The following is a 21,025-nucleotide window of genomic DNA, read 5'->3' as shown; positions in this document are numbered from 1 at the left end:
GGGTGGATCACAAGGCCAGGAGTTTGAGATCAGCCTGGCCAATACAGTGAAACCCCATCTTTACTAAAAATACAAAAATTAGCTGGGTGTGGTGGCACAAGCCTGTAGTCTCGGCTACTTGGGGTGCTGAGGCAGAAGCATCGCTTGAACCTGGGAGGCAGAAGTTAAAGTGAGCCGAGATCACACCACTGCACCCCAGCCTGCAAAACAGAGTGAGACTCTATCTCCAAAAAAAAAAGCAGGATGCCCAGCTATATTGGAATTTCAGAGAAACAGTGAATATTTGTTTTAGCGTTATGTCCCAAATATTGGACAGGACATGGTTATGCTGTAAAACTCCTCACTGTTTATTTGACATTCCAATCTAGCTAAACACCTACTTTACCTGGCTTCCCAGGTCACCATGACTTTTGGATGAGGTGTTGGGCTCAGAGAAGGGATGTGACAGGGGAGTTTCATATCCAAGACCTGAACCTAGGTATCCCACCTCCAATTCCAGACTAGAGTCTGAAAGACAGACCACCTCCCCTCTACCACTTGGTCAGGTGACATTGGGTTGGCTAGTCAATCTGAGCTCTTGCCAATCTGCAAAATAAATGTGTGTGATGGATATTAAAACCTTGCCTCTCAAACTGTCAACTGGAGATCAGCACCTTTGGCCTCACCTGGGATGGAGGTGAGTACCTAAATGCAGAATCCCAGCCTGTACCCTAGACGTGTTCGCATGGAAGTACAGAGACACATCCCAAAGGCAATGGTGGATTCAACAGGCATTGGGAGGTGCTAGCACAGAGCTGGGCTGTAACAAGTATGTCACGTGCCTGAGCCACATCAGCCCCTACAGGAACCCTCGGAGGGGCCATTTTACCCCTACTTACAGGTGAGCACCTAGAGAGGGCCAAGAAAAGCGACATGCCTTCCCCGAATGAGACCATACAGTCAGAAAGTGGCCACTGTGGTCTGACCTGGCCACTGTGCCCACAGAGAACCTGGGACGTTGAGATGAGCCACAGCGGGATGCTATGTGGTGGAGGCAGCTCTTGGTGTATTTGTCTGAAGACCCCCTTGATGTGCCTTGTTCTCTAGCTCACTGGTACCAGATACCCTTGGTGCATTCTACGCCAATCCTACTGCTTCCCAGCAGGTTTATAGGTAGGCTGGAGGACTACACAGACGCTGGATGCATTGAGTTCCAAAAGCATTTCAAGATAAACTAAATAACGTGCATTTACCCAGCATCATGCCTGGCACACTGCCATGATGAACCACTCCTTTCCATCTTTACCCTGTAAAAAACGGCTGTGAGGAATGGAAGAGCAGCAACTCACAGCCTGTTCCACAGCAGGCGTCTTACATAATGATGTTCCTGGGGAAAAAGATGACAGTTGACAGGGAACCTTCTCTGTGCAAATTCGACTTTATCACCATTGCCTCTTGGGGCTCCTGCCCCTAAAGTCCAAAGTCTCAAAATTCCCCAAAAGCTGAGTCATTCATCCTCGGCAGATGCAGGCAGAGAATCAGCTGGGCTGCGAATCAGCCTTTTGTGCTCTAGGTCCAGAGGTTTCTGGGCACACCACTGTCGTCCCATTCGCTATCACCAGCTGTATCATCAGAATACCTTTGCTTTCAAAAACACTCTGTCAAGGCCGGGTACAGTGGCTCACGCCGGTAATCCCAGCACTTTGGGAGGCCGAGGTGGGCAGATCATGAGGTCAGGAGATTGAGACCATCCTGGCTAACATGGTCAAATCCCCTCTCAACTAAAAATATGAAAAAATTAGCTGGGCGTGGTGGTACGTGCCTGTAATCCCAGCTACTCGGGAGGCTGAGGCAGGAGAATCACTTGAACCCAGGAGACGGAGCTTGCAGTGAGTTGAGATTGCACCATTGCATTCCAGCCTGGGTGACGGAGCAAGATTCCATCTCAAAAACAAAACAAAACAAAAAACACCTCTGTCTTCTGTATCTTTTGACTTTTTAAGACATGACTATTATATTTTCAAAAATAAATCAATTTGTCAGCACCCGTTGCGTATTCTGGTGACAACCCTCTGATCTTTTCACTCTCAAATGTGCAGGGATCCCTCCCACCCCAGGGAATTTACACATGCTGTTCCCCCCCAGCCTTCCCATCTCGGCATAAACCTCACTTTCCCAAGGAAGCCAGCATTCTCTCCAACTGGGTGAGGGCCCCTTACAGCCCTCCAGTAGCCTGAACTCCCCATATGATTATCCAGCAGTCTGCATTAGTTGACCATCTCTGCTCCTTGCCTAAAAGACTGTGCCTCATCCATCTAATTACAAATCCTAGCACAGTCCAGACACCCAGGCACCCACTCAGGTGTAGGTGAGGGCAAGATTGTGCCAGCCCAGAGCAGAGATGCCACTGCACTCTCCTGACCTTCCTGCTTGAGCCCAGGGTGTCACCAGCCTGGAAACCATCCAAGCCTCTCTGCTGTTTAGTGAAGCCTAGGCTTCCAGAGAGCCCTAGGTTCATTTGCTCATAGCACACATACCCTCAACCAAGGTCTGCCCAGTCCTGATTTGCACATTTGTGCAAAGGGCACAGGCTTTGGACAGAGACTGAGTCCAAGAGGCCAACCCTGAGTGCCTGTTTGTTCACATGTAAACGGGCACATGGTATCTGCCTCCCAGGTGAGGTGTTGAACGAGCCCTGTATACTCTCTCTGTAGTCTCAGAACATGAAGATGGACCTTCCCATTCTCTATTTTTTAAAGACAAGGTGTCATCGCCAGGCATGGTGGCTCATGTCTGTAATCCCAGCTCTCTGGGAGGCCGAGGTGGGTGGACTACCTGAGGTCAGGAGTTCAAGACCAGCCTGACCAACATGATGAAACCCGTCCTTACTAAAAATACAAAAAACTCAGCCAGGTGGAGTGGTGGCCACCTGTAATCCCAGCTACTCAAGAGGCTGAGGGAGGGAGAATTGCTTGAACCCAGGAGGTAGAGGTGGTAGTGAGCCAAGCTTGTGCTACTGCACTCCAGCCTGGGCAACAGAGCAACACTACGTCTAAAAAAAAGAGAGAAAGAGAAAGAGAGAGTTTGTGTTACTGCGTTGCCCAGGATGGAGTGCAGTGGCGTGATCATACATACAGCCTCAAACTCTTGAACTTCTGGACTCAAGCAATCCTCCCATTCTTTCCAATGCCCTGGCCCCAGAGTGCCCCACAATGGTACCTAACCCCAAAGCAAAAGTCCCGTAGTACCAGCTATTCCACCGGGGTGGACAAGCCAGAGCCCAAACCCTGCACAGAACCTCATTCACCAGGTAACTTCTGAGCCTCATCTCCCCCACCTAAAACATAGAAACAGCTTCCCCCAGGGAGGCCATTAGGAGGAAGGAACGTCCACTTTGAACAAATAGCCACCATACCTTTACCCAAACTCCTCTGCTCCGGGCCCAGACCCTGCTGTCTCCAGGCAGGAATACAGCATCAGGCTGGCTCCATGCTCCTCTACCTCATCCCTCAAAGGAAATCACTGGGGAAACCCAATCTCTTCTCTATCCAGGGTGGCTCTGGGATACAAGCTCTCTTGGTAGGGTGTTCCTGGAAGTGACAGTGTCAGAGAGACAAGCATCCTAGAGACAGGGTATGTAACACTTTAGAATACAGCTTGGCTTTAACATCCAGAGCACTCACTGTGGCCAGGGCCAGCCTCAGCACCCCATGAAGCAAGGTGGGAAGGCCAACCTGGGACAAGGACCAGGCCTCAGAACTGCAGGCACAATCTGCCGTCTCATCTTCCAAAGGTGGGAGGGATGCCCACTGATAGGGTCTGTGCAGTTGACAGGCATCTCCCAGCAGTTGCTCAAATGGTTGCTTTTTCTCCAGTTCCATTAACTCTTTTTCTTTCTGAATATTCCTAACCACCACAGACTGCAAGAATACTGTCTGCAGCTCCCTGGCAGCTCTAGTTCACACCTGCCCAGAAAATACCACCATCCTACCCTCATCACACATGCTGGCTTTGTGGAAATCCTCTGGAGTTAACAGAAGGGGAGCAGGGATCATGGAGATCCCAAATCTTGGGTCCTGTTACCTTCAGTCCTATCGTGACCAAAGGCCCAGCCTCCCTTGTCTCTGTACAAACTTTTGCAAAGAAAAAACTTAGCTTCTTTCTAAAAACCCCTAGTTTCTCCTCCCCATCCCCCTGCACAACCTCATGCCCCCAGCCTGGCCTTGTGATGCCTGGTAAGCAGGTAACATGCAATCTAGGGCCCTGAGCCAGCAGACAGGCCCAGTCTTCAGGCTGAGAAGGCAGCTGGAGAGGTAGGCCAGGGCACAAGGAACTGTATGTGGGTGTGCACGTTATACTGCCGCTTATGCATATAACACAGACGCAACTCACACATCAACAGGTGCTCAGAAAGGGACCAGCAGATAGCTGCCCTGGCTCCTCTAAGGAAGAGCAGGCAGCTTCCCCCAGAAAGCTACATGTGCGTGTGCTGGAGGAGAGGAAGACTGGTGGTTGGGAAGGCCCATCTCCCAGGGGTGCAGGCCCATCTGTCTGCCTGATCCCAGGCAGCAGGATTGCAGAAGCCGGGCGGGACGGCCATAGCCACCTGCCAGCGAGGGAAGGCTTCTCTTCTCATGGCTGGGGGCAACTTGGCACGGCTGACCTCTGCTGGCCAAGTGAGGCACTGCATGCAGCCACAGAGCCAGGTGATTCCGTCTTCTGGACGTTTCCTGACTCCTGATGTTTTGGGAGAACAGTCCTTTTCATATGCCGGAGGCACAAACTGGGGCAGCTAAAATTTTTATTCTGTTGTCAAGGGGCAAGATGCCAGCCTGGCAGTGCCAAGGAGTTGAAGAGCCCAGCACTGGCGGCCCAGAACTGTCTGTTCAGTCTGTGCAGCGAGCACCAGAGCCTCGCCTGTCCGTGCAGGAGGGAAGCCTGTGCTCCACATTGTGCTCAGCTCGAGAGGCCCAGCAACCTCAGGAAGACTTGGCTGCAGGTCTGAATTTCTTTCCTTTGTGCTTGAAGCTGTGCAGTGGGTTCTGGGACTTCACTCTCTATGGAGGCAATCGCATGTCAGTTGGGGGAATCAGGCTGACAGACTATCCACCTATCCACCCACCCACCCACCCACCCAAACTGAAAAAGACACAAAGGGAGCCATGCCAGCACCTGGCCAACAAGACCAGAAGGTGCTACAGACAATGAAAGGGGAAGGGCAGCTGGGGAAAGCAAAGCAGGGCCTGCAGGTGGCTGCAGAAGTATCCCTAGCCCACAACAGATTTTGTCCCAGCCACCAGATTTTTGGGGAGCAGTTCTTGGGTGCCCTCTCTCCCACTCCCTAGGGCAAGGTGCCTACACATTCTGGTGATGACAGAAGAGCAGGTGGGGAGGAGTCGTGCAGCTGTCCCCAAGGCCCCAGGGGCCGTACCTTGGCCTTCCTACAAGAGGAAGACAGCTTCTTCCGCTTCTTGTGAGGGCGCACCAGGCCACGAAGAGCAGGAGGAACTGGAAGAGATGCTTGCCTGAGCAGTGGGCGCACCGCTGCTGTTCCCACCCCTGGCCTCCCACTAGTTCTGCAGCAAATTCTTGAATTCTGACCCAACTGGCAGCCTATGACATACAAGTATTCATTATCACATCTGCACAGGGCCAGGAGAATGTGAGCATATTAGACTTCCACTATCTCAATAGCTTTCCTGTATTGTTTACACTTGTTTCAATAAACATGTAACAAGAAAGAAAAAGACAGACATCCTTATAGAAAGAAAATGTAGTTGAAATAAAAATCAACAGGTAGTTTCTTCACCTGTGGTCCATTACTACAGATTCGGCAGGCCCCACATCCCAGCTGCACCTGATCTTGGCTGTATCTTCACCTCACCTACCCCATGAACTCCCCCAGGCCAATCACACCTGGGCCCTCCCTTTCAAGTGTCAAACATCCCACATCCTGACACCTTTCCACCTTCTCCTGGCTCTTCTAAACCTCCTGGCCAAGTCACCTTGGCAAGTGACTCCGCTGTAGGAGCAGACTAGGTTCCTCAGGCCAAAGCTCCAGCCTCATCCCCTCCCTCCCTCTCTACCCACCCTCCCTACTGCCCTCCTCATATCTCAGGCCAGGACCTAGACTGGGGTCTCCCCCAGCTCACTGTCCTGTGAAAACATGGTCCCCAGCACTTTCTCTCTGGCATTTTCACATTCCTATTTCTTCTAGATCCTTTCTTTCCCAGTGCCCAGGCTTTTCCTGCCCTGGAACATTCCATCCCACCCTCTGTCACCTCCACAGCAGCAACACCAGTCGCTGGCTGGCTGCAGGTCCGGACTGAGCAGACCCTGTGGCACTGGGAAGGTTCCTGCACTTGCTGCCCAGAGCCTCCTCTCCACCAGTCTTCTCCTTTAACCCATTTCAGGCATAAAAATCACACATACTCATTACCAAAAGCACCTCCTATGAGACACTGAAAGAAGTCATCACCTAGAGCCTGCCTAAGATGAGGAGAGGTGCCCAGCTTTAATGGTCACGTAAAGATCTACCCTGGGCTGCACCACAGAAACCAATCCCAGGGTCCTGACCTCACGCCTGCCAACCCCTGCACCCCTCGCACCACCACTGGCTCTTCTCTTGCCACCTCGTCTGTTTTGGCTTTATAGTGTCTGTCTCCCTGTTGACTGTTCTTACCTGGAGACTCCACAGACACCTTGGCCTTGATTTTAGCAGCTGCTAATTCTGAGTCTTTTGCAGCACAGGTGGCTGTCTCTGCCTCCTGCCAGTGACTCTTTCCCAAACCTGTTCACTCCCTTCCACCCATGGATAGCCATTCAGCCTAGCCCTGGAGACTACCTGGCCTGAAATCCTGGGTCTGCCACCCACGCGGCACTACCTCAACTTCCTCATCTCCAAAATGGAGACTGCAACAGCTAATCCGTGGGACCAGGCAAACAAGTTTAGAAACACAGGGGTGTGCCTATTTATGTGCTCGCGTGCTGCCCAGGTCTCCAGGTCCTATTCTGCCTGACCAATCCCAGCACCAAGCACAGGTGCTAATGCAGCAGCGGAGAAATTAATGCCACTTCCCCAGCCTGCTGCCTCCTGCCCCGTCAGGCTGCACTCACCCAGATAGTCAGGAACATGGCCCAGGTGGGGCTTCACCACCGCGGGGTGCAAGGGCAGGTCATGCCGCAGTAGCTGGAGGTCCCTGGGGTTGGTCTTCAAAGTATGTCTACCGGGGAAAGAGTGAGAGCAACAGTCAGCAGCTTTCTTGTGTGACTCCACAGACGGAGCTTTCCAAAGGATAACACAGTCATGTGTTTTAAAAGTCACGAGGCAGCTGCCTATGTGCATTTCTCACACCTCCTGGAGTGGATGTTTCCATTCTTCCTTCCCCATGACACACATGGCAGCACCCTGAACCCCTTTTTGCTGGATATCATCTTACAGACTGTTTCATATGGACACACAACCAACCTCTTTCCTTCCCATGTAACTTTTAGCTCTGGATGCACTTTAGTTTACCCAGCAAGCCCCCTATGGTGGCACCAGGCTGCTTCCATCTTTTGGTTCCTTGATAATTCCATGATGAACCCAGGCACATGCTTGGCCATGCACATTCACTAGTGTGACCAAGATTAAGTTCCAGAAGTGGAATTTTGGATCAAAGGACACATGAGCTCGTAATTCTGCTGGACAGTGAGTGCCCACCATAGAGGGTTGTGTCAATTTACCACCAAGCAGAACAGACTAGCTTCCTTCTATGATTCTGGGTCCACTGCCTCCCTTTCTGTGCCAAAGGCTAGAAAACTGCCCAGTTCTCTGCTTCTCACCACTCAGAGCTCAGTCAGTCTCCAAAAAGGCAGCCACCTAAGATCCGTCCCCTCCTCACTTCCCATCTCCTCACCTTGAGCTTCTCAGAGTGCAGAAGCTCCTCCTTGATCTCCTTCAATCTCGCCTCCTGAATGGCCTGCTTAGTCACTGAACGCATGGCATCCTGAGGGCGGACACTGGAGGTCAAGATAGTGAGGCTGCCCCAAATCCTCCCTCACGCCTGGATGCTCAACAACAGGGTACGATCCCTGGGCCATAGCCCCTCCGCCCCCACTCCTCTCCCCACCACAGCAGCTCACCCTGCAGCGATAGCGGAAGCCCTCGATCTCCTCCATCTGGAACTGGTAGGGGAGCAGAATGGGGCCCCTGTTCTCTGTAGAGAAGAGAGCAGCAAGGGTCCCACAGGCTGAGGCCTTAGGACAGGGTCTTCATTGGAGGCCTCCTGCACCTCTTTCTTGGGGCAAAGTAGCAGGGGACCCACCGCCTTCCTGGGATGCCAAACATGCTGTACCTGGGGCTTAGCTGTACCTGGGGCTCTTACAGTGATGACCCATCTGTCCCTGTGTGTGGATGGGGGTGGCCTGTGTGGCCCCAAGCCCAAGAACCCATCACCCACTCTCTTCTCTTCCAAGGAGTACCCCATGGTATTCCTTGGGAGCCAAGGCACCCCATGATGATGGCCACAGAGAGCAGTCCAGGACCACCTAGCACCCTAGGGTCAGGTGCTGTCCTGAGCTGTCACAGCAACATGTCGGGTCACTAAATGCTCAGGAGACATACAGTAAACACAACTTTGGATAAATGACCTCAATTTGTTTATCTTTCAAGGGGGACAATGCCTGCCACTCAGGGCAGAACAAGGATGGATGGTGGAAGTGGCCTGTCACACTATATTGTGACCTCTGTCATCATAATCATGGAGTTTTAAGGCATTGTGGGAGAAGCCTGACCCTGGTCCAGGCCCACAAGAGCCAGGCTCTTACCTCCACTGAGAAGCTCCTCAATCTTGCCTAAGTGGGACTGCTCTGTGGGCAGCACAAAGGTTAAGACCACGCCGGGGTTGTCAGCGCGCGCAGTCCTGCAAGGGGAGACAGTACAGCTTGCATCTCCGACCCACAGGCTCTGTCCAGCACACCTCGAGTCCACTGGCATGCCCACCACGCAGGTGCTGAGCCCATCACACTCCTAGCCCTCCTACCTGCCGGCTCGATGGATGTAGGCCTCGGGGGTTGGGGGAAGATCAAAGTTGAGCACAGCAGACACATGGTGGAAGTCTATGCCCCGGGCCACACCTGCCTCCAGATCAGAAGCCCTGCAGAGATTACTCAATGTCAGCTGGACCCTTCCTCTCCTCTGGGCAGGTATTCATGAGCTGAACCAGCAAAACTTCCTCTAAACAAAGCCTGTAGATCATAAGACCCTGATATACAGAGAATTCTTCAACAGTGGAACCATTCCAGGAGCCAGGGTTTCCTGGGGCAACCTGGAGCTTTGATGTGTAGCCAAATCCTGGCCTGAACTCTGTTCTGGGACAAGAGCAGAACTCATTGCCCTACAGGGTGATCTGAGAACCAACCCTGAGCCAGTCAAGCCTTCAGGCAGACAGAGACTGGAGGGTGGAGGGAGTTCCTTTTCCCTTCAGAAATATGCTCCCTGCAAGTCACAGCCACACCCCCAATGCAGGACGGACCATCTCCCCTGCAGGGGTCTGCATGTCAACAACCCGAGCAGTCTCGTCCTTCACGCTGCATGTGCAGTGTGCACCATTCACTCCCTTCTCCGTATCCAGGCAGCCGAGCAAGTGGGGCTCTCTGCACTACACTACCAGCCAGGCCTGGAAGGTTTGGCTCCCTGCTGTGTGCACTCTGGTTTTAGTCTTCCGAAAAGCTAAAAACAAAAACAAAAACAAAAAACAAAAACCCACGTCTTTCTGAGGAGGGATGGGAAAAGAAGCATGGACTCACTTATCTCCTTTGGGCCCTCGGCCTCGACATCTGCCCTTAACCGGGGCCCCCAGGACTTCAGCATCAGTTGCTATGACACAGTCGTAGAAGCCTTGGTTGAACTGTGAGATGATGTGGCACCTGCAGCCAAGAGTAGACAGAGGATCAGCTCGGCAGAGCAAGGGTGAGGCCCCTCTGCCATCCCTAGTGTCATAGTAACTATCACCCTTTCTCTTTCCTCTTCTTAATCTCTTTCCCTACTTAATCATTGTGCCTCAGTTTCCTCAGCTGAAAATAAAATAATGATAGGTATTTCAGAGTTTGAAGAAGTCAGTCAGTATCAGTCACATCTAGAACCTGGCCCCTACTAAATGTTTAAGAAACAGAACATTAACTGGGTCCTCTTTCTGTCTCTGTCTTCAACTGATCTCAACCAAGATGTTGGCTATGGCAGACCTGGAGCGCAGTGGAAGTTCTCCATTGAGCACACAGGTGGGGATGCTGAACTGCTCCAGGAACAGGCGCAGACGGTAACTCCGCTCTAGAGTGTTGACAAAGAGCAGAGACTTGCCCCGAATCAATGACAGCTTGAGCAGGGTATATAGCAACAGGAATTTGTCTTCCTCAGTCTCACAGACCACTTGAAACTGCTGTAACTGGTCTGGCCCAGGCAGCTGGGACTCCTGTAGCTTAAGGGTAACCTGGGGAGAAGACAGGTCTGTGGTCAGAAAGGAAGAGAACACAGAGATGGTATGGCCACTTACTCACCAACCAAGACATCAACATTTTAGTGCAGGTATTTAAGGATTCCTGGCACCCTAAGTCTCCTCCAGTTTTGTAACATAAAAACCCAAAATGCCCTAACTGCTGTGGTATATAGAGTATACCACAGAAACCATATATAAAATACTTCCAAGCACAGAACGAAGAGAAACACATCAATAAAGAACTACATCAAGTGGGGAAGGCCTACAGCAACCAGCCTTCTGAAAGGTAAAGTTTACTTAAGATGAGAACGCTGGCCTTAGAATTTTGGCTCTGCTGCTCAAAGCCGCCCCTTACGTCCTTGCTCAGGCTTTTAGGCAAAGTATGGCCCGAAATGGGAGACATTTCTTGTGGAGACGTGGAAATATATAGTGATTTTAGACCACTGGCTTTTAGTGCCTCAGAACCAGGGATGAGATACTGACAACTATCCCACCCAAAACACCAAATGCTCCTCTAAGAAGGAGTGTCAAGATCTTTGAGTGCCCCCATGCCTGCAGCTCCAGTGACTTCCATGGTGTCCCTTACCGGGTTATGTAATACTAGCTCCTTGAGTGCTTGTACATCCTCGTTAAAAGTAGCTGACATGAGAAAAGCCTGGTAAATCCGAGGCAAGTGACTGAAACGAAAGAGTCCAATGAGATTCCAGCTCCAAGAGCCTCTAACTGTGGTAACTGGCTTCCCACCACCCCACTGTAGTCCCAACTCCTACTCACAGATGTTTCCATTAGGAATCACACCCACTTCTGCCTTACCAGAGGAGACTCTTGAGCTCTTCCTCAAAGCCAAAGGAAAAAAGAAGATCAGCCTCGTCCACCACCAGAAGCTCCAGGGAGTCACGAAGTTTCAAGCTGTCTTGTTGCAAGTGGCTTAATATGCGAGATGGGGTCCCCACTATCACATCTGGCTTCTCCATCAGCACAGCTCTGAAAGTTGGCAAGACGTCAGTATCAGGGAGAACGTAGCAGCTGGATCTCAGCCTGGATTTGATCTCTTTTTTGCCACAAATAAACCCAACCCCACAACTCTGTGTAGCTTCATTCAGGTGCAGCTTTGCTGCTTTTACCCACCTCTGAGAGGCTGAGTCTTCGGCAGTTGAGACATTGGCCACTCGGACATCCCGAGCACAGTAGGTAGCCAGCTGCTGAATCATGCACTGTGCTTGTCGTGCTAGTTCCTTGGTAGGAACAAGAACAAGGCCTCTCACTGCCTGTTCTACCACCGGACCTGTCTGTAAGAATATGAATTAAAAACTTTAGCCACCAGTGCATGTCACTGTGTCCACCTGATGCTTTTCTCTACCCCTTCCAGCCTATCTGACCCATCTGCTGCCACACTACTCAGCCATATTTTGATCATCCATCACTCTGTCCGCCTCAGAATGCAGTGTTTTCCCCAGGCACTGACCCTCAAAAAGAATAATGTACTCTATGTTTATGAAGCTACTTTAAATTTATGGAGCTAAATTATCACAATAATTCTGTAAGTAGAAGAGATATGTGCCCTTTTTATGTAACAAAGAAAATAAAGTGCTCTGTTGAAGATTACACAAAGGTTGGTCATAGCAGGGCCTGAACAAGGATCCAGGTAACCTGAACTCCAGGCCAGCCTGCATGGGTACAGGGCCAAGAGAGAACCTCAGACAAACGGGAACCGCTCTTCCCAGGCTTTTGGGGCTCGCCTCCTTCCTCCCCTCAGCTCTCTCGTTACCCACCGCCTTCCTGTGGAGCAACAGCTGCAGCATTGGAATAGCATAAGCGGCCGTCTTCCCGGAGCCCGTGCGGGCCCGAGCCAGGAGGTCCTTCCCCTCTAGGGCCAGTGGGATGGCCTTTTCCTGGATCAGCGTAGGTCGCGACCAGCCCAAGTCAGTGACAGCCTAGGAGAGACCAGGAGTGCGGCTCAAGCGGCGCGAAGAGTGATGGTGTGTCCCGTGGAGCCCGTAAGCCGGCTCCCCAGCCCTCCCGTGTACCTGCAGGAGCCGGGGATCGAGGCCCATGTGTTCAAAGCCCAGTGCTTCCGAGTCCGCCATGGCGTTGCTCAGTAGCGACAGCACGCACGCCCTGCAAAAAGGATGCCACCGACGCGGGGTTGGAGCAAAGCAACAACCAATCGGCTTCGGAGACGCCGTTACTTCCCGGAAGTCCTGGCGCCTAGGCTTCCGGTGTTCTGGCGAAGCTCTGCGACTGCGCAGAGCACCGGACTCGGTCTGGGAGGAGGCGGTGGAGCGGTCGATCTGGCGTCTACGTGTGTATACCCTAACTGTTTTTTTTTTTCTGTTTGTTTTGAGACAGAGTCTCGCTCTGTCGCCAGGCTGGAGTGCAGTGGCGCGAGGTCGGCTCACTGCAACCTCCGCCTCTCGGGTTCAAGCAATGCTCCGGCCTCAGCCTCCCGAGTAGCTGGGACTACAGGTGCGCACCACCACGCCCAGCTAATTTTTGTATTTTTTAGTAGAGACGGGGGTTTCACCATGTTGGCCAGGATGGTCTCTTGACCTCGTGATCCGCCCGCCTCGGCCTCCCGAAATGCTGGACTACAGGCGTGAGCCACAGCGTCCGGCCAACTGCTGTTTTTTAAAAAAGCTTTTTAGGTGGCAACCTATCTGCAGATATCAGTGTGGAAATTCTTATTCTCCTCACAGCCATCAGCTGTTGGCCCATCCACTGGCTATCCCAATTGCACCTGCCCCATCAGCGGAAAGGTGAAATGTATGCCCAGTTTTTCCTCACACCATTACCCTTCCTATCAAAAACTACCGAGAAACCCAGGACCTACCAGAATAGTTAAGATGTGCTCCATTGTGTCTACTGCCAGCCAAACCTGTTGAAGGCCGGCCCACCCTAATTTCTGCCTTCCTGTCTTCTCACAGGCTCGGTCTGATTTGACAGCTGTATTTCTAACAACAGCCACAGAGCAGAAATGTGTCCCTTCCCAACATTTCACATCATTCCCAAGAGCCTCAGGCCAGAAGTCCAAAAAATGTAACTAGTTCAAAGGACTTAAGATTTTTCTCTGTTAATTCTAATAGGAACACTGAAAACTCGTTTTAAATATCTGAAGTTTAACAATTCACCTTACTGAACTGTTGATACTGTCATCCAGATTTAGAAATATGAGGATATAAAAATATTAAATAGAAAAGGAAAAGCCTAGAGAACTAAATTGTTTTTATTTATTTTGAGATGGAGTTTCACTCTGTCGCCCAGGCTGGAGTGCAGCGGCTCGATTTCTGCTCACTGCAACCTCCTCCTCCCAGGTTCAAGCAATTCTCCTGCCTCAGCCTCCTGAGTAGCTGGGATTACAGGCACGCACCACCACGCCTGGCTAATTTTTATGTTTAGTAAAGATGGGGTTTCGCCATATTGGCCAGGCTGGTCTCAAACTCCTGACCTGAGGTAATCCACCTACCTTGGCCTCCCAAAGTGCTGGGATTATAGGCGTGAGCCACTGTGCCTGACCCTAAATTGCATTTTGTTTTTTGGAGATGGGATCACTCTGTTGCCCAGCCTGGAGTGCAGTGGCACAATCATGGCTCACTGCAGCCTTGACCTCCCTGGGCTCAAGTGATCGTCCCACCTCAGCCTCTCAAGTAGCTGGGACTACAGGCATGTGCCACCTGCTAATTTTTTTGTACCTTTTATAGAGATAAGATTTTGCCATGTTGCTCAGGCTGGTCTTGAACTCCTGGGCTATAGGAGTTTTTGGCTTCCCAAAGTGCTAGGAATACAGGTGTGAGCCACTGTGCCCAGCCCACATGTATTTTTATGAGTAAAAATAGCCGGGCACAGTGGGGTACACCCGTAGTACCAGCTACTTGGGAGGGTAAGGTAAAAGGATCGCTTGAACCTGGGAGCTCAGGTCGCTTTCAGCTATGATGGCACTATTGCACTCCAGCCTTGGGGACAGAGCAAGAACCCATCACTAATATATATACATGCCAGGCACAGTGACTCACACTTGTAATCCTAGCACTTTGGGAGGCTGAGGAAGGACCAGCCTGGCCAACATGGTGAGACATGGTGGCTCATACCTTTAATCCCAGTATTCTGGGAGGCCAAAGCGGGCAGACACCTTTAATCCCAGCACTTTGGGAGGCCAAAGTGGGCAGATCACCTGAGGTCAAGAGTTCAAGACCAGCCTCGTCAACACGGCAAAACCCCATCTCTACTGAAAAAAATAAAAATTAGCTGGGCGTGGTGGCAGGTGCCTGTAATACCAGCTACTTGGGAATCTGAGGCAGGGGAATCTCTTGAAATCAGGAAGTGGAGGTTGCAGTGAGCCAAGATTGCACTGCTGCACTCCAGCCCGGGCAACAGAGTGAGACTCCATCTCAAAAACAAATAAATAAACATACAAAAATTATCCAGGCGTGGTGGTGGGTGGCTGTAATCCCAGCTACTCAGGAAGCTAAGGCAGAAGTTGCAGTGAGCCAAGATCATGCCACTGCACTCCAGCCTGGGCGACAGAGCAAGACTCAAAGAAAAAAAAAATATATATATATATATATATACACACACACACATATATATATGTATACATATAAAATATGTACATATCCCTATATAGTATAGGACATAAGGAGAAATAACAAAAGGAGAATAATTTAGTTCTGTAGGTCAGATAATTTAATAAATATTTTAAATAAATATATAATAAAAACAAATAAAATGTCAAGAATGGGGAACTAATGGCATTAAGTTTTAAATAGAAGGGCATGAGGGAAATATCTTAAAATTTGTTCAGATTTATGATTCAGAGGGCTAAGAAACAAGATACTTAATTTCCTCAGATGATTCCTTGCAGATATGTGGTCTATTTGGTTGACCTTTGCGAATGCTTGAGCAACCACCCCGTGTATTCTCATACCCCTGGACTGCCTGTCCAAGCCAAGCCTTAGCACCATCAGTCCACAGTGAAGTGCACTCCAGGTCATCTGCATAGATAGTCCAGGCACCTTTCCTCTTTTCCTTTAGGTGCCTCCCCTCTGCCCACAATCTCTTATTTCAAACACAGCTATTACAACATGTTTTATTTCACTGGAAAATTCTGTAAAGAACCATTGAAGAAAACATTTAGCACAGCTTAAATAAAAGTTGAAAGGGAGGATAAGAGTGCACACCCCATGCTAGTTGTTGCCACCTTACCTCTGACTCTGAGGCCCTGTGGGATGAAAAGCAGGTATCCAAGAGAACTCTGCTTGGCCCTCTGATACGGCCTTGAGAGCAGACCCAATGCCGGCTTTCTGCCCCACAGGCCGCTGAAATCCTAGGAGCTGCCATGGGAGTTACCAAAAACGTGTGAATAAACAGAATGCAGAGGCTGAGGTGGGTGGATCACCTGAGGTCAAGAGTTCAAGACCAGCCTGGCCAACATGGTGAAACCCCGTCTCTACTAAAAATACAAAAATTAGCTGGTCATGGTGGTGGGCACCTGTAATCCCAGCTACTCGGGAGGCTGAGGTGGGAGAATCACTTGAACCTGGGAGGCAGAGGTTGCCAGTGAGCCGAGATCACGCCATTGCACTCCAGCCTGGGTGACAAGAGCAAAACTCTGACTTAACAAAAGAAAAAAAACTGAATGCAGAAGGATTGCATTGGTGTTCTAAGCCAGTTACAGGCAGTAAAACTTCTACTAGGAAGGAAAATATATAATTTATCAAAAAATAGTTCTAAGATATAGAAAAACATCTCACTTCTCCAGGGTCAAGACCTGCCCCTTATTTACATTCACAAAGCCATTGAGTGAACCCAGCAGACGGTGAGACAAGGCCTGCTCTGTGGCGCATGCCAGTCACCTACTGCATAAGCAGACAAAGGGAAAGCAGAAGGTAAGGGAGAGATTTTTCATTTGCTTATTTAGTGAAAAAGAGAGGGAAATCACTCGAGGCAAAAGAAGCAAGACTGAGTCCTGGGTTAGCTTTGATTCCTTACAAGTCCTGGATTAGCCCTAAGATGGATGTTGCAAGATTGGACTAATGTCCCGTGTCTTTGAGAACCAGGGTTGGCAAGTGGCTCATCTGAATGGTTTGTGGCCATGGGACCAATGTGACTTATTATTTTTCTTTTTTTTTTTCCTAAAAATCCAGGTGGATAAAGGACTATATCGGGAAAGTACCAAATAAATGAGGTAAAAAGGAAGAGTCATACAAAGAGAACACTAAACCAGCTTCTTGGCCTCAAAGAAGCTCTTGAGGTGACGCATCTGCCAGATGCCAGTGAGGATGAGGATGACAGTCTGAGCAATGGACCACCATAGGACCCTCTGGTTGGTGCTGTTGCTGGTCAGTCGAAAGCGCTCTTCACGATACTGTGTGGGGCAACACAGGATTAAATGAGCAGGAGAAACAGTCCAGTCCCTAGCTGTTGTGAGGACCCTCCCTGCATGTAACTACTCAATTCCAGGACCAAACTCCTTTTGGAATACTACTTATGACTCCATTAGGAGTGCTACGGTCTCCCCACTGAGGCTGCCCCAAGAAAGGGAGGGGCTGCCCCTCCATAAGCATCTCTGTTGGGACTGAAATCATGATCTACCATTTCCAACAAGATCCCAGAAAAATACAGATAGGCAATGGCTTTTACTAGATTGTGAACTGCCCTTTTTTCACTTTATTTTATAGAGCTTAAAAATGACTAGTGAAAGCAAAATGTGGCACATGCATACAATGGAATATTAGCCTTAAGGAAAGAAATTCTGACACATGCTATAACATGGATGAACTTTGAGAACATTATGCTCAGTGAAATAAGTCAGTCATGGAAAGGACAAATACTGAATGATTCCACTTAAATGAGGTAGGGTAGTCCGGATCATAGAGACAGTAAATAAAATGGTGGGTGTCAGGAAAAAGGGAAATGGGGAGTTATTGTTTATATTAAGTACAGATTTGCTGGGTACAGCAGCTCACACCTGTAATCCCAGCACTTTGGGAGGCTGGGATTAGGTAGATCGCCTGAGGTCAGGAGTTCAAGACCAGCCTGGCCAACATGGAAACTCTGTCTCTACTAAAAATACAAAACTTAGCCGGGAGTGGTGGTGCACGCCTGTGATCTCAGTTACTCAGGAGGCTGAGGCAGGAGAATTGCTTGAACCCGGGAGGCAGAACCCGGGTTGCACTGAGTGGAGATCACACCACTACACTCCAGCCTGGGCAACAGAGCGAGACTCTGTCTCTAAATAAATAAATACAGATTTTTAGTTTGAGAAGATGAAAAAGTTCTGGAGCTGGATGATGGTGCTGGTAGCACACATTAGGAATGCAGTTAATACCACTGAACTATACACTTAGAAACAGTTTAAATGGCACATTTTGTGTTATGTGTATTTCACCACAATAAAAAGTTTTAATTTAAAAAACAAATTGGGCGAAGTGGCTCACACCTGTAATCCCAGCACTTTGGGAGGCCAAGGTGGGTGGATCACCTGAGGTCGGGAGTTCCAAACCAGCCTGGCCAACATGGAGAAACATCGTCTCTACTAAAAATACAAAATTAGCCAGGTGTAGTGGTGCATGCCTGTAATCCTAGCTACTCAGAAGACTGAGGCAGGAGAATCACTTGAACCTAGGAGGCAGCGGTCAAGATCATGCCATTGCACTCCAGCCTGGGCAACAAGAGTGAAACTCCATCCTAAAAAAACAAACAAACAAAAATATCCAGACCAATACCTTTCATTCCATTCTCTGCAGAGCTGTCCAAGCAGAAACTTGAGTAGGTGTAGTGGGTATAAAGGTCAACTGCCCTCTCCAATTACAAGGAGATATGCCCTTACCCTTTGGTAATCCTGCTCCTTCTGAATCTGTTCCACCTGATCAAGCAACTGGCGGGCATGGAGCTGTAGCTCCGTCAGCTTATCTTTTGCAGCAATCTCAGGGTAGTTGTTGGCGTGCTCCCCAACCTGGATGTCAAGGTGCACACGCTACAAGAAAACATGGAGTGTCTGAATAGTGAGGCCTCCAATTGTCTGTTCCGGGATACAGAACCCATTCTTGTCCCTGGCTGTGGAGCAGAGGGCAACAATCTCTCTCCCTAATTCTGACTGTGCTACGGTTTCACAATAATGATAAATCAAAATTTAGAAACAAGTGAGAGATTCTAAGCTGAAGCCAAAGAGAAAATCCTTTTACCAGTTTGCCACCAGCGAAGAGAGCCATCCTGGTAGAGTTGGAGTGCAGACAGATTTGATGGTCACCAGGCGTGTGGGAGGTGAACGTGAAGCGGCCCTCAGAACCGTACTGCCGGGACAGCACCACCTACAACATGTGTCAATGGAAGGCCCCACCTTAATACCGCAGCATCTCCAAGTGCAAGCTCCTATCCCTTGAGGCCTCGACCAGGCAGAGCTTTATACCCCATGGGAGCTCCACTGAAGAACAGCTGCATGGGCTAGAGCCAGCCTTACCTTGCCGTCGGGGTCCTTCACTTCCACGTGCATGCCCAGGCCAGGGGTCGAGGGCAGGAAGACCTCCTTCTGCTTATCCCACATCTGGGTACGATAGTTGCCTGCGGGGCAGACACATAGTCACGACCCGGCCCCCTCCGACGTGCGACCCGGGGCTCTAGGCAGGGGGCCTGGCGTCCTCGGGGCATCCTAAGGCTAGGTATGGGGGTGCCAGCGACCCGGCTGGGCTCGGGAGGAGGGAGCGCCGCCGAGGGCCGAGCGGGGTACAAAGGGCCTCCCCACCCTCAGCCCGCCTGACCGATGACCATGGTCTCGTCGGGGATTTCCTCAATGAAACAGCGCTTCTCGGTCTCGCCGATGTGAAAGTAGAGTCCTCGGGCGCCTGTGGCGCACAGCGCGAGAAGCAGCAGTACCTGCTGCCACATCGCCCGCAAAGGCCCAGCCCCGACACCTGCCATCGCGTCTCACCCCCACAAGCGCCTGCGCGCCAGCGTAGCGACGCTGTAAGGGAAGAAGTCGCCTGCGCAGTGATGTCCGCCCGCAGTCTCCTGCTCCCCACCGAACACTGCCCCGCCCCGCACCCCGCCCACTCACGCAGCCTGGCGCCAGCACACCGCCGCAACAAGGGTAGAGGGAGCATGCGCAACGACCCCTGCCCTCCATTTCTCACCCTGTTATATCTGAGTACCTCTCTCACCTCTTCTGCTATGCGCCTGCGCGCTGCCCCAGCGACGCCACTCAGAGAAAGGGCGCCTGCTCGCTGTCCCCAGCTGCGCCGCTGGGGAGAGGCGCCTGCGCAGTCACTCCCGCCCACAGCCCCAGTTAGTGATTTGGCTCTCCGAGAACTAAGGGAAACGTTGGACGGAATCTGGCCAGGCTTGGTGGCTACGATGGCCTGAAGCGTTCCTTTGGGTTCTCAATGCGGGCTCTCGAGTGCTTTCTGTGCTAAAAACAAAGAAAAAGTCCTGTGATGTTCTTCTCTGCGTGTCTACCTGATTCGTGAGAACCGAGGCAGAATCCAGACCCACACTCTGTCACGTCGGGAGAGCCTGCCGCGGCGAGCCTCTGCGAGACGCATTTCTTGGGTGGGGACCATAAGCCCAGTGCTACCATAGTTTCGGATCTTTTTTTTTTTTTTCATGTCGGATCATTTTTTTTTTCTTTTTTTTTTTTTGAGACGGAGTTTCGCTCTTGTTACCCAGGCTGGAGTGCAATGGCGCGATCTCGGCTCACTGTAACCTCCGCCTCCTGGGTTCAGGCAATTCTCCTGCCTCAGCCTCCTGAGTGGCTGGGATTACAGGCACGCGCCACCATGCCCAGCTAATTTTTTGTATTTTTAGTAGAGACGGGGTTTCACCAGGTTGACCAGGATGGTCTTGATCTCTTGACCTCGTGATCCACCCGCCTCGGCCTCCCGAAGTGCTGGGATTACAGGCGTGAGCCACTGCGCCTGGCCGGATCATTCTTTTAAGAAGCTGGGGCCCAGCGCGATGGCTGACACCAGTAATCCCAGCACTCTGGGATGCTGAAGTGGGCGGATGGCTTGAGCCCAGGAGCTCGAGACCAGCCTGGGCAACATGGTGAAACCCAGTCTCTACAAAAAATACAAAAAACTAACCGGCGTGGTGGTGTGCGCCTGTAGTCCCAGCTCCTTGGGAGGCTGAGGCAGGAGAATCGCTTGAACTCTTGAGGTCGAGGATGCATTAAGCAGTGATCGCGCGACCCTGTCTTTAAAAAAAAGTAGGGGTGGAACGAAAACTTGTAGTAAGTAGGGTCAAGGAGCTTGCTTACATCCCCTAGTTACAGCATACCCTTTTGAAAGTGAAAAACAAACTAGAATGTTACTTAGTGGGCATGGAATCAAAGCAAAGGAAGGTTTAAACTTGGTTTTTATTGAGGCCGGACTGGCACGGTGGCTCACGCCTGTAATGCCAGCACTTTGGGAGGCCAAGGCTGGTGGATCACTTGAGGTCAGGAGTTCGAGACCAGCCTAGCCAACAAGGTGAAACCCCTTCTCTACAAAAAAAAAAATTATATTTTAGCAACAGAATTTCCAAGCACAAAAAAGTAGAATAGTTACAATGAACTTTCATAAAGGACTTGCAGATACCCGGAT

The 21,025-nt window shown here is 50.6% G+C and overlaps 1 protein-coding gene, 1 long non-coding RNA gene and 1 pseudogene across 2 annotated transcripts; all 3 read right to left on the bottom strand.

Annotated features, from left to right (window-relative positions):
• Window positions 1-4,763: 4,763 nt before the first annotated feature.
• On the bottom strand, window positions 4,764-12,580 carry LOC135273078 (probable ATP-dependent RNA helicase DDX56; annotated as a pseudogene).
• Window positions 12,581-15,111: 2,531 nt separating this feature from the next.
• Window positions 15,112-16,271, bottom strand: LOC135273076 (uncharacterized). Its single transcript, XR_010340952.1, has 2 exons — window positions 15,654-16,271; window positions 15,112-15,555 (listed from the first exon to the last, which is right to left on the bottom strand). It is a non-coding gene; the product is annotated as an uncharacterized LOC135273076 (long non-coding RNA).
• Window positions 16,272-16,455: 184 nt separating this feature from the next.
• Window positions 16,456-19,387, bottom strand: LOC135273074 (transmembrane emp24 domain-containing protein 4-like). The gene is made up of 5 exons (XM_064371996.1): window positions 19,208-19,387; window positions 18,910-19,010; window positions 18,635-18,760; window positions 18,280-18,426; window positions 16,456-16,815 (listed from the first exon to the last, which is right to left on the bottom strand). The coding sequence occupies exons 1-5, from the start codon at window positions 19,365-19,367 to the stop codon at window positions 16,666-16,668; spliced, it is 684 nt and encodes a 227-aa protein (XP_064228066.1). The 5' UTR covers window positions 19,368-19,387; the 3' UTR covers window positions 16,456-16,665.
• Between the last annotated feature and the right edge of the window lie 1,638 nt (window positions 19,388-21,025).

Source organism: Aotus nancymaae, unplaced genomic scaffold, assembly GCF_030222135.1.
Source record: "Aotus nancymaae isolate 86718 unplaced genomic scaffold, 86718_ANA_hifiasm-v0.15.2.pri h1tg000260l, whole genome shotgun sequence".
Lineage (NCBI taxonomy): Eukaryota > Metazoa > Chordata > Mammalia > Primates > Aotidae > Aotus > Aotus nancymaae.
This window is presented reverse-complemented; position numbering and strand designations above follow the sequence as displayed.